This window comes from Rhinolophus hipposideros, assembly GCF_964194185.1.
Source record: "Rhinolophus hipposideros genome assembly, contig: HAP1_SCAFFOLD_46, whole genome shotgun sequence".
In the NCBI taxonomy this organism is placed as follows: Eukaryota; Metazoa; Chordata; class Mammalia; order Chiroptera; family Rhinolophidae; genus Rhinolophus; species Rhinolophus hipposideros.
In genome coordinates, this window is record NW_027669255.1 from 517437 (window position 1) to 530165 (window position 12729).

The window sequence follows — 12729 nt, forward strand, 5'->3', positions numbered from 1 at the left end:
CTTAAATATTTTTGTATTTCTGTGGTGTCTGTTGTCACTTCTCCTCTTTCATTTCTGATTTTATTAATTTGGGTCCTCTCTCTCTCTCTTTTTGATAAGTCTGGCTAAAGGTTTGTTGACTTTGTTTATTTTGTCTAAAAAACAACTCTTGGATTCATTGATGTTTTTTATTGTTTTTCTGGTTTCTATTTCATTTATTTCCGCTCTGACCTTTATTATGTCCCTCTTTGTACTCCCTTTGCGGTTATTTTGCTGTTCTTTGTCCTGATCCCTTAAGTGTGAAAATAAACTGTTGATTAGTGATTTTTTTGTTTCTTTAGGTAGGCCTGCAATGCTGTGAATTTCCCTCCTAGGACTGTTTTCGCTGCATCCCATAGATTTGGTTTGTCATGGTTTGATTTTCATTTGTCTCGAGACATGTTTTGATTTCTTCCTTGATCTCATTGTTGATCCATTCGTTATTTAGTAACATGTTATTCAGGCTCCATGAATTTGTCTGTCTTCCAGTTTTTTTCCTGTAGTTGATTTCTGATTTTATAGCGCTGTGGTCAGAGAAGACAATTGGTATGATTTCAATTTTCTTACATTAATCAAGACTTGTTTTCTGGCCTAACACGTGGTGTACCTTGGAAAATGTCCCGTGTGTGCTTGAGAAGAACGTGTATTCTGCAGCTTTGGGGTGAAATTCTCTGAAAATGTTGATTAAATACAAATGGTCCAATGTGTCATTTAAGGCCATTGTTTCCATATTGATTTTCTGTCTGGAATACCTGTCCCTTGTCAGAGGTGTGTTGAAGTCCCCTACTATGATAATATTACTGTTGAGTTCTGTCACTATGTCAGTAAATATCTGTTTTATATATTTAGGTGCTCCTATGTTGGGTGCATAGATGTTTACTAGGGTTATGTACTCTTGTCGGACCAATTCCTTTATTATGTATAGTGCCCATCTTTGTCTTTTAATATATTCTTCAGTTTAAAGTCTATTTTGTCAGATATAAGTATTGCAACTCCAGCTTTTTTCTCATTTCTGTTTGCATGAAATATCTTACTCCAAGCCGTCACTTTCAGCCTGTGTGTGTCTTTTGATCTGAGGTGAGTCTCTTGTATACAGCATATACAAGGGTCTTGCTTTCTTATCCACTCAGCCACCCTATGTCTCTTGATTGGAGCATATAATCCGTTTGCATTTAAAGTGATTATTGATAGGTACATAGTTATTGCCATTTTTAAATTTGTCGTTAGATTGTTTTCATCTTTCTTCTGTTTACAGAAGCCCTTTTAATATTTCCTGCGATGCTGCCTTAGTGGTAATAAATTCCTTTAGCTTATTCTTTTCTGGGAAGCTCTTTATCTCTCCTTCAATTTTAAATGATAGCCTTGCTGGATAAAGCAATCTAGGTTGTAGGCCCTTGTTTTTCATCATTGTGAGTACCTCCTGCCCCTCCCTCCTGGCCTGCAATGTTTCTGTAGAAAAGTCATTTGATAGTCTTACAGGAGTTCCCTTGTATTTAACTTGCTATCTTTCTCTTGCTGCTTTTAGGATTCTGTCTTTGTCTTTAATCTTTACTGTGTTAACTGTAATGTGTCTTGGTGTGGGCCTGTTTGGGTTTATCCTGGTTGGAACTCTCTGCACTTCCTGGAGTTATACGTCGGTTTCCTTCACCAGGTTAGGGAAGTTTTCAGACATTATAACTTCAAATATGTTCTCGATCCCTTGCTTCCTTTCTTCACCTTCTGGTATTCCTGTGATGCGCATGTTGTTGCGCTTGATGTTATCCCAGAGGACTCTTAAGCCATTTTCGTTGTTTTTTACTCTTTTTTCTTTTTGTTGTTCCATGTGGGTGATCTCTGCTGACTTGTCTTCATGTCGCTGATTCGATCCTCTGCTTCATCTAGCCTGCTGTAATTCCTTCAAATGGGTTCTTTATTTCAGTTATTGTATTCCTTAGTTCTAACTGGTTGTTCATTATGATTTCTCCATCCTTCTTTATGTCGTCACTAAACCCCTTCAGTATTCTTATCATCAGTGTTCTGAACTCTGTCTCTGACAGGTTGGTTACCTGTATTTCATTTGGTTCCAATTCTGGAGGTTTCTTCTGTTCTTTTATTTGGGACATGTTTCTTTGTTTCCCCATTCTGGCTGACTCTCTGTGTTTGCTTTGATGTATTAGGTAGGTCCCTTATGGGTCTTTGTTTTTATTGGTTATCTTACGTAGTATGCGTCCTTTATATTTGACTTGCATGACTTCCTTCTTCTCCTCTGCGTGTGCACCAAAGGTGACTCTCGTTTTGTGTATATTGTCCTGTTAAAGTTGATCTTTAATTGCTTTTGGCTGGTCAGTAGGTGGGATTGACTCCTAGGCTGCCTAGTTGTGAATCTTGGCTCTGCCCACAGTGGTAGTTCTGCTGAGTGAGGGTTGACTGCTCACATGAGGCTTGGCCCCTATGGGCTCTTGTGCCTGTAGAGAATTCCTTCTGGGTGTGTCACTTGTAGGTCAAACCCGATAATACTCTAACTTGGTCTGGAGTCGGCCTCAGGGTGTTTTGAATCTTGTGCCTCTTGAGCTGGGCCCTGGTATAGAGCAATTTCAGAACAAAGCAAATCACCCAGCACAACAGCAACACCAACAGCAAAGAAAAAACAAATACACCCATGTAAAAACAACTGATAACCCACACTCAACACCGGCAAAAATATCAAAAATACACAAACAAAACAAAACAAAAAAAGCAGCGTCAGTCTTTGCTTAAGCCTACCAAGTAATCTCCAGGTTGTCCTCTCCTGTACCAAAGAGTCCTCTGCGTCTTGGGCAGGCAGAGACGCTCACCTGGTGCCCAGAGTGACCCTGGGACGGCAGTTTTAGATGTGTGGTGCCATAAATTCTGGATGTCAGTTTTTACAAAGTGAGTGCATTTTCCTCTCTTGCCTGCACATATGCGCACTGAGAGTAACACAGCCAGCCCTGTGCCCAGGTCTCCTGAGTCTTAGGGTACTTCTTCCCTATGTGTGTGTGGAGGGCAGGAGATTTCTGAGTTGATGAAAGCCCAGAGCTGCGTCTGCCGCCTACTGCTGATCCCTGGGAGTGCCTCCGCAGTTGTAATTGCCCTGCCCTAGGCAGGCCAGAAAAGGTGAGAGCTGGAGATGGAGGAGTCTTCTCTCTCCCAACCCAGTAGCGTCACACTCTTCCCAGCCTCTTCCCTGAGTCAGAGCTGCAAACCGGGTCCTCCCAGATCCTGAGTGCTCTGACTCCTCTGTAAACTGACACTGCTCTTCAGCTCAGGGGCCAGCGTGAGTCTCTGGAAAGGCAGGGGTAGGATTGGGAGAGTGGGCGGAGGGGCCCAGGTGTGTTGATCATGTCCTTTGTCCGACCTAGGGCCCAGCTGGAGGTCTCAGCTGAGGTGACTGCCTCAAATGCTGGATATGCTGCTCTCTTGGCAGGAGAGATCAGCTGTGGGATGCAGGGAAAGAGCCTATGTCTTGGCTCTTGTGGTCTCTGTTCTGTCCTGGGATCCTCTGTGTCTCCACAGCCGCAGATGCGGGCTGAGGTCGCCACTCCGCCCCCTTCTGTCTTCCCCTGCTCGCCCAATTTGCCCACCTTCAAGTAATCCTCGAACGAGTCTCTTACCTTTTCTGTGTGATGAGCAGAGTCCATTGACCTGGTCAAAGAAGAAATAAGAGGATAGATCAAAAGATACATAGAAGAGTGCTGCCATTCCTATGATGTCACTCTTCGCTGCTGCCATTCCTATGATGTCACTCTTCGCTGCTGCCATTCCTATGATGTCACTCTTCTGTGTATCTTTTGATCTATCCTCTTATTTCTTCTTTGACCAGGTCGTTCTTTAAAAGTATGTTGTTTAATCTCTATGTATTAGTGGTTTTTCCTGCTTTCTTTTTGCAGTTGATATCCAATTTCAAAGCCTTGTGATCAGAGAATATGTTTGGTATGATTTCAGTCTTCTTAAATTTGCTGAGGCTAGTTTTGTGTCCCAATAGATGATTTATCTTTGAGAATGTTCCATGTACACTCGAAAAGAATGTTTAGTCTGATGTTTTAGGATGAAGTGCTCTATAAATGTCAATTATGTCTAGTTCATCTAATGTGTCATTTAGGGCTGCTATTTATTTATTTATTTTGTTTGAATGATCTATCCATAGCTGTCAATGATGTATTTAAGTCCCCTAGTATAATTGTGTTTTGGTCAATTTCTCCCTTTAGTTCTGTTAGTAGTTTCTTGGTATATCTTGGTGCTCCCTGATTGGGGGCAGAAATATTGATGACTGTTATGTCTTCTTGTTGTATAGTCCCCTTCATCACTATGAAATGTCCATCTTTGTCTCTTGTTACCTTTTTTATCCTGAAGTCTGTTTCATCTGATATCAATCAGTATGGTTACACCTGACTTTCTCTGGATACCATTGGCTTGGAGTGTCAATTTCCATCCTTTCACGTTGAGTCTATGTTTGTCCTTGTAGCTGAGATGTGCCTCTTGGAGGCAGCATATGGTTGGGTTTAGTTTTTTGATCCAATCAGCTACTCTGTGCCTTTCTATTGGTGAGTTCAATCCATTTACATTTGGGGTGATTATTGATATGTGAGGATTTCCTATCATTCTATCTTTTCTTTTCTGGTAAGACTGTGTCTCCATTGTTTCTTTGCCTTTTCGTTGTTGTCTCTTATTTCTATGTGGTGGTATTCTATGATTTTTCCCTCTGTTTCTTCTTTTATTACATTATGTATTTCAGTTCTGGATTTTTTTTGAGTGGTTACCATTAAGTTTATGTAAAAGAAAGTTTGATATTTAGAGTATTCCATTTTCTTCAGCATGCTTACTTTCTCCATTCCCATTTTCCGGTTCAGACCTTTACTCTCCCCACTTTTATGTTTTGGTTGCCACAAATTGTCCCTGTTGATGGTGGTTGAATAGCCTCCTTCAGCATTTCTTGTAGTGTAGGTCGTGTATTAGAAAATTCTCTCAGCTTCTGTATGTCTGGAAAGGTCTTTATTTCTCCTTCATATCTAAAAGATGTTTTTGCTGGATATATTATTCTTGGCTCATCATTTCTCTCTTTCAATAGTTTGAATATTTGGTTCCACTCCCTCCTGCCTCGTAGAGTTTCTGCTAAAGAAATCTGATGACAATCTAATGGGCTTTCCTTTGTAGGTTACCATCTTCTTTTCCCTGGCTGCCTTGAGGATTCTTTCTTTGTCATTGATTTTTGACAGCTTCAATATAATGTGCCTTGGAGAAGGCCTGTTGGGGTTGAGATAATTAGGTGTTCCATTTGTTTGTTGGATTTAAGGATCCAGTTCTTTCCATAAGTTTGGGAAGTTCTTATCGACTACTTGTTCGCATATATTCTCTGTTCCCTTCTCTCTTTCTTCCCCTTCTGGTATGCCCATTATTCTTATATTGCTCTTTCTGATGGAGTCAGAAAGTTCTTGTAGAGTTCTTTCATTTCTTTTAAGTCTCAAGTCTCTTTCTTCTTCCATCCCTGTGATTTCCAGATTTCTAGCTTCGATGTCACCGATTCTTTCCTCCATCTGGTCAACTCTACGACCTAAACTGGCTGTTTCATTTGTCATTTCTTTTGATTTCTTAATCTCCAGAAATTCTATTTGGTTCTTTTTTAAAATTTCAGTCTCTTTTGTAAAATACTCATTTTGTTCTTGATTATGTTTCTGAATTCATTAAACTGCCTGTCTGTGTTTTCTTGCATCTCATTGAGTTTTTTCAGAACTGTAATCTTGAATTCTCTGTCATTTAAGTCACATATTTCCATATCTTTAAGTTTATTTTCTGGAGACTTTTCAATTTCTTTCTGAGCTGTGTTGTTGCCATGGCTATTCATGGCAATTGATGATTTATTATTTCTCTTCCTAGACATCTATAGGAGTGGGTTGTGCAACAGGTTGATAGAAAGAGGTCTTTCTTTTGCTTTCCAGTAGGTTTTGGGATAATGTTTTATTTTCTGTGCGACTGCAGCCGTTTGTTCTGTCTCACACTGTAGTGTTATGTTTTCTGTGCGCTATTCCGGCTTCTCACACAGTGGTGGGATTCCCTGGAAGGCGGGCGTCTCCTCTGTGAACAGTTCGCTGGGGTCACAAGGCCCTGCCTCCGTGGGGAAATGCGGAGAACTTCTGAAGTTCCAAAGCTCTTCCTGCACCAGATTCAGAGCCCCTGCATTTCAGCAGTTCTGTTTATTCCTGCAGGGGTCCACCCAGATAGGTGGGGACAGGGGTGGCACCGGTGGGTTGTGAGAGATGGCCCAGAGCAATGGTGGTGACAACCACCTCAGCGGGTCCTGCTTCCACAGCTCCCTCCTCTTTGCTGGAAGTACTTGGGCTGTGAGTCCTTGACTGCAGACCACAGTTCTCAGAACTGCAAATATTCTGTTCTTTTGATCTGACACTGCTACTGTTCTGCTTCTAGCACTGGGCAGGTGGGGGCGGGTCGAGCTCTGGGAGGGTTGGGAGGGGGCAGCTAGTCTCAGTGTCTGAGTCTTCCATTCTTTACTCTGCAGTGAGGGCTTACCACTGTTTTCATCCTTCTTCCCTCAGTCTTTGCTCTGAGGTCTCTGCCATTAACGTTGGGTTCAGCTGTGTTATATGCTGTCCTCTCAGCCCTGTGGGCCATAAGCGGAGCCCTAGTAGCACGAGTTCTTTCCTCTTCTGTAGCTGTACTAGTTCCGGGACTCAGGGAGCTCGGAGCACTAAGCTAGGTCTGGGTCCTGAGCCTGCATGGCCCCGTCTCCGCACTTCTCCCTTCTCTCCTCCACCGCTCGAGCAATTTGTCCACCTGTAGGCTATTGCAGTAGTACGCCCCTTAGTCTAGCCGGTCTGCTGCGCAGGGAGTCCTTTGTGGAGTGATAGTTGTTCAACTTGTTGTAAATTCCAGGGAAGATTTCAAGAGGCACACCTCACACTGCCATTTTCACGACATCACTCTTTCTTTTTTCCCCTTAACTTTAGGAAGTATTGAACATGGTGACTGAAAAAAAGAAGGGGCTGGGAAATACATAGTGATAGTTAAATTTTATTGGGAGGTTTCCCACAGTGATGGAGCTATGCAATTTGGTTAAGGGTAAGGAATCTTAATGTGACTTTTACATTACATCAGTGGGTCTTTTATAATACTCGTGCCTACGTGAAATCTGTAATGGATTCATTTACTTATTGTAATAGTCATGAAATCTTCCTGATACATTTCAGTTTTTAAAACTATGTAGCATGTAATATATAGTTTTTATTTTATTACACTTTGTATTTTGGTATCACATAGTTGGTAGGCGTGAGTGTTTTCTCTATGTTTTTTTTTTCTTTTTTTAAGTTATATTCAGTTGACATTCAATATTATTTTATATTAGTTTCAGGTATTCTGGGTTCATCATTTAGACTAAAATAATAGAAACTTTGAAAATTTAGAACTCAAGTTCTCTATCTCAAAACCCATATTACAAAGGGATTCCACTATGTCCTCAATCATTACATTATGAATATATTTAACTGTCTTCATCTAATTGAAGAGTACATGTTTTGCTTAAAATAATAACTAATTTTAGAAGCAGAGGTTCTTAAACCATATACTAAAATGTCAAATTTCAGAAGGTTTTTAGTTTCGCTTCTTAAATGTAAAATTTTTCATTTCTGTTATAGTTGACATTCCATGATGTCAGCCTCAAGTATACAGCATAGTGGGTAGGCATTTATATAATGTGTAAACTGGTACCCCGATTAGTGTGGTATCCCTGACACCGTACTTAGTTATTACAATGTTATTTACTGTATTCTCTGTGCTGTGCTTGACATCTTCATGACTATTTTATAACTGCCACTTTGTACTTCTTAATCCTTTTTCCATTTCAAGCATTCCCCCAACAATTCTCGAACCGGGCAACGATCAGTTAGTTCTCTGCATCTATAAGTTTGTTTCTCTTTTCTATGTTCATTTATTTTTTATTTTTTGCATATCACCAATACGTGAAATCAGGTGGTATTTGTCTTTCTCTATCTGACTTTTATCACTTAGAATAATACCCTCTAGGCCCACACATGTCACAAACGATAAGTACTTATTGTTTATTACAGACAAGTAGTATTTTGTTATATATATGTCCCACTTCTTCTTTATCCAAGATGATGGATCCTTTGGTTACTTTCTTATCTGGACTATTGAAAATAATGCGGCAACAACCATAGAAATGCATATTGCTTTTCAAATTAGTGTTTTGTGTTTCTGTGGAGGAAAACCCAGAAGAGGGACTGCTGTGCCACATGGTACTTCTATTTCTAAATTTTTGAGGAACTTCCATATTGTTTTCCATTGTCTGCTTGGATTTGCAGTCTCACCAACAGTGCACAAGGACTCTTTTCTTCACATCCTCAACAACACTTGTTGCTTGTTGATTCATGGATGATGGCCATTCTGACAGTTGTGAGGTGGTAGCTCATTGTGTTTTTAATTTGCATTGCTCTGATGATTAGTGACACGGAGCATGTTTTCGTATGTTTCTTGGCTATCTGTGTGACCTCTTTGGAGAAAAGTCTATTCAGGTACTCTTCTCATTTTGTAATCGCATTGTTTGTCTTTTGGTGTTAAGGTTTATGAGTTCCTTATATGTTTTGGATGTCAACCCTTTATCAAATATATCATTGGCAAATATCTTCTCCATTCACCCGCTCGTGACTTCATGTTGTTGTTGGTTTCCTTTGCTGTGCAGAAATTTTGTAGTTTGATTGTCATGTATATGGGTCTTGCATTCTTAACCATTCAGCTACCTTATGTCCTTTCTGGAGCATTTAATCTATTTACATTTAAAGTAATTATTTGTAGGTACATAGTTATTGGCATTTTATTATTCACTTTTCTTCTCCTCCTCCTGCTCTTCCTCCTGCTCTTTTTCCGTCTTCTCCTCCTTCTCTTCCTCCTCCTCCTCCTACTTCTCCTCCTCCTTTTTTTTCTAGTCGTGGTTTTACATTTCTTGTAATAGTGGTTTCCTGGGGCTGAACTGCATCACCTCCTTTTTCTCTGGCAAGCTCTTTACCTCTCGTTTGATTCTAAATGAGAGCCTTGCCGGATACAGTGCTCTTGGTTGTAAATTATTGCGTTTCATCACATTTCTATATTTCTTGCCCATTCCTCTGGCCTTCAGATTTACTTTTGAGAGATCACCTGACAGTCTTATGCGAGCTCCCTTGTATATAACTAACTGCTTTTCTCTTGCTGGTTTTAATATTCTCTCTGTGTCTTTACCTTTTGGCGTTTTAATTCTGGTATGTCTTGGTGTGGGCCTGTTTGACTTTATTTTGTTTGGAACTCTCTGTGTTTCCTACACTTGTGTTTCCTTCAACATGTTAGGGAAGATTTCCGTCATTATTTACTCAAATAGGTTTTCAATTCCTTTCTGTCTCTCTCTTCTCCTTTTGATAGCCCTACGAGTTCTGTTACACTTTATCTTGTCCCAGAAGTCCCTTAAAGTATTCTCTCTCTCTTTTTTTTTTACTCATAATCATTTTTCATATCTTTTTCTTCTGTTCTGATTGTGTGTTTTCTGCTATCTTGTCTTCCAAATCACTGATTTGAACGTCTGCCTCAACCAAATCTGGTGCCGATTCCATCTATTAATTACTCTTTTCAGATGTTGTATTTTTCATAGTTGAGTTTTGTTAATGATTTCCATGTCCATTTTTTATGTTTGCTGTCTCGGTTGAAGTGTTACAACGTTTATCTATTTTTCCCCAAAGTTCACTGAGCGTCCTTAGAAGTAGTATTTTGAACTCTGTGTCTGGTAGATAGCTTGTGTCCATTAGTTCTTGTGTTTAGTTCTTTCTCTAGAGTTTTTTCCTGGTCTTTCGTTAGAGAAATGTTTCTTTCTGTCTTCTTTTTTCACTGCATCTTTATTGTTGTTTCTCTGTATTCTGTAGATTGCTAATTCTCCTCATCTTGACAGTATTGCCTTACATACCAGGTGTCGCATGGGGCCCAGTGGTACAGTCTCCCCGGTCACCTGAGCCGGGTGCTCCAGAAGCTCGTGTGGGTGGTGTGTGCCCTCCTGTTGTACTTGAGCCTTATTGCTGTTGGCACATCTGGGTGTGGAATTGACCCTCAGGACGACTGGCTGTGACTACAGTAGATGAACCTTTGTGTGTGGGCTGACCCCACAGAGTGAGATCGGCTGTAGCAGGGCTCCGGTGTCTGCTCAGTCCATGGCTTGGGCGTGTCATTTGTGAAGCTAATTTGGTGATGTTCTGGTGTCACTTGAAGCTGGTCCAAGGTGTGTTGGATTTGGGGCCTCTTGGGAGGGGCTGTGGGGCAGGCCCAGGTCAGCTGCTGCTTGTGCCCAACCGGGAGCCACCTAGGGGAAGCTACAAAGTGACCTGCTATGGATAGCTGCGTTTGTGAGTTTGTAGGCACCTGCGAGGCGCTATGTTGTGAAGCAAGACAGGCTGATGGATAGGATCCTAGAAAGAAACGGAAGTCCTCAATATCATAAATTGCAGCCCGAGTGGCTGTTGTAAACTAGAATTGTGATGATGCAACACCTCTGCTTCCTGAGTGACTCCCCATTACGTGAGTGTAGAATTCATCTGCTAGCATGACATGCGCCTTCTTTGATTTGGTTCTGATTCTGCAGTTGTCTCTCCATCCCTTTCTCAGAGTTCCAGGCTAACCCCATTCTTCTTCTGCCCTCACCTACAATATGTTATTTTATACGCAGGCTTTTGCGCCCGCTGCCCTTTCTGGACTCTCCTTCATGGTTTCCCTCAGTACCTCGTATGTCTTTCAAGATGCAGCCCTATTTTTGCAGCATCTGGTACAACTGATTGTTGTTTCTTTTGTGCCCGTACTCTACTTTCTTCATCTGAGGTGTAGAACTGGAGAGTGGTACTTTCCTTTCTGATTGTTTTCACGAATTGTAATATATCGACCCCTACTAGAATATAGGACAAAATCTTTCATTTCTATTTCCAGCTTCCCCTGGGTCTATGCCTATGATTCGATGGCTACGATAGCGGTTTGTTGTCTTACTGACAGAAGGACTGAGTGAGCGAGTGAACGAGTAAATGAATATGATGTTTGCTGAAGTTGGGTTTTTCTTTTCTTTTTTTTAATAGAAAGAAGCAACCAAGCCGGCAACTGGAAAAAGAGAAAATGGTGTGGATATTATTGAAAGTGCTCCACAAGAGCAAACAAAAACTGATATCTTGACTTGTGTTGATGGAGCATACCAAAATAATACAAGTGATAATTTAGTGACTATCTATGAATTCTTTCTAGCTTAAGTGCTGCTATACACAAATCTAACACGTGTAGATCCAACTGTGATTTTCATTTCTTATAAGCATTTCTTCCTATCTTTTTTGCAAAAGTATCCCCACTACTAACAACTGCTTCTTCTTGCAAATGCTTCGGCCCCCCGAAATTCTTTTCTGCTATTACTTTTATGGAAATATTTTTGAATGTGTATTTAAAATTCGTAGTGATATATGTTCATATTAATGTTCTGTGACTACATTTTATAGTTAAAATATCAGCATTAAGATTCGGAAAAGGAGCTGTGAAATCATGTTGGGATTCTGAGGTACTGTCATTTTTTATCATTATTATTTTAAATATCACCATTCAGTGATGTTAAAACGTAAAAGGTATGCTTTGACTATACTTTCTCACCTCTGCATTTCCCCACCTAAATTATTTTCTTATGGTTTAGCCTATAATTAATAAAATACATATGTGCTTAATATAATGAGACAGCGTAGTACAATTCTGCTAACTTGCAAGGTTCACTTAAGGCGGTCGGTGTAGAATAGTATAAAACAAGAAGGCTTCCAAGTCATAAGGAATCAGTTGGGTTCTGAAGTTAAGTTCACCTAAAAGCTAAAGCATTATTCCAGCTTGAAGTATGTCCAAATGCATGATTCTGTGGTTTTTATGGTTGTGTAAATGTCCTAATGAGATTCAGAAAGAAAGAATTTGGAATTTAGGGTTTTTTATACCTTGGAACTTGAAAAGATAATGCCTGCTATATGCAAGTATTATTGTATTTGTATTCTGCAATAGATCTGCAAGGAACTTTTCCAGGGAAGGAAGAGCATTGTTAATAGTAATACTATGTAGGATCATACTAACAACAATCGGCCGAGTGCTGCTTTAATACACAACAACTGCCCTGTTCAGTTAAAATAGCATGCATTGAGTATCTTGATGGCAACCATGCTTGTAGTAATAGAAGTACAAAGTAATGATGAGCCAATGTGAGATGACAGCTGTGAAAAGAGAGAGGAGGAGTGTGATCTTCTGATATAGGCAACTGCTGCCTACTGGTGTAGACACTGTGTTTGAAGATAAGAACACACTAGAACCCTGGATAGGTCACTTACTAGCTGTGGGATCTGGGGGAAACTTCTTTTTAATCTGTTGGATGTCAGTGACCTCATTCATCATAAAGGTACTTATGCCTACCTTTCAGGGTGTGAAATGAACTAATGTGGTAACAAATGTGAAAACACTTTGCGAAGTGTAAAGGGAGCTATAGAAATGTAAAATCAATGATCACAGTGGGCGGTAGTGACTTACCAAATGGTGGGGACACTTTTTGTAAACCTGAAGGACAATCAAATGGCAGTAGTGTCAAGAATAGAGTGGAAAAGTTAGAAGGGGCATGTGGATTTCTAATCTGGGGGATGCTAAACTTCAGGAGACTGTGATAGGCGATACCCTGTT

General features: G+C 40.3%; 1 protein-coding gene across 1 annotated transcript in view; it reads left to right on the forward strand.

The window, feature by feature from the left end:
* Nucleotides 1–11750, forward strand: part of LOC308495643 (putative ankyrin repeat domain-containing protein 26-like protein) — a gene marked incomplete at its 5' end in the record, with an annotated part of 99630 nt that extends 87880 nt beyond the window's left edge. The window contains one exon of the mRNA XM_081080613.1: nt 11121–11750. Within this exon, the coding sequence (XP_080936739.1) occupies nt 11121–11288 (168 nt within the window). The 3' untranslated portion in view covers nt 11289–11750. The remainder of the gene's footprint in view (nt 1–11120) is intronic.
* Nucleotides 11751–12729: the final 979 nt, after the last annotated feature.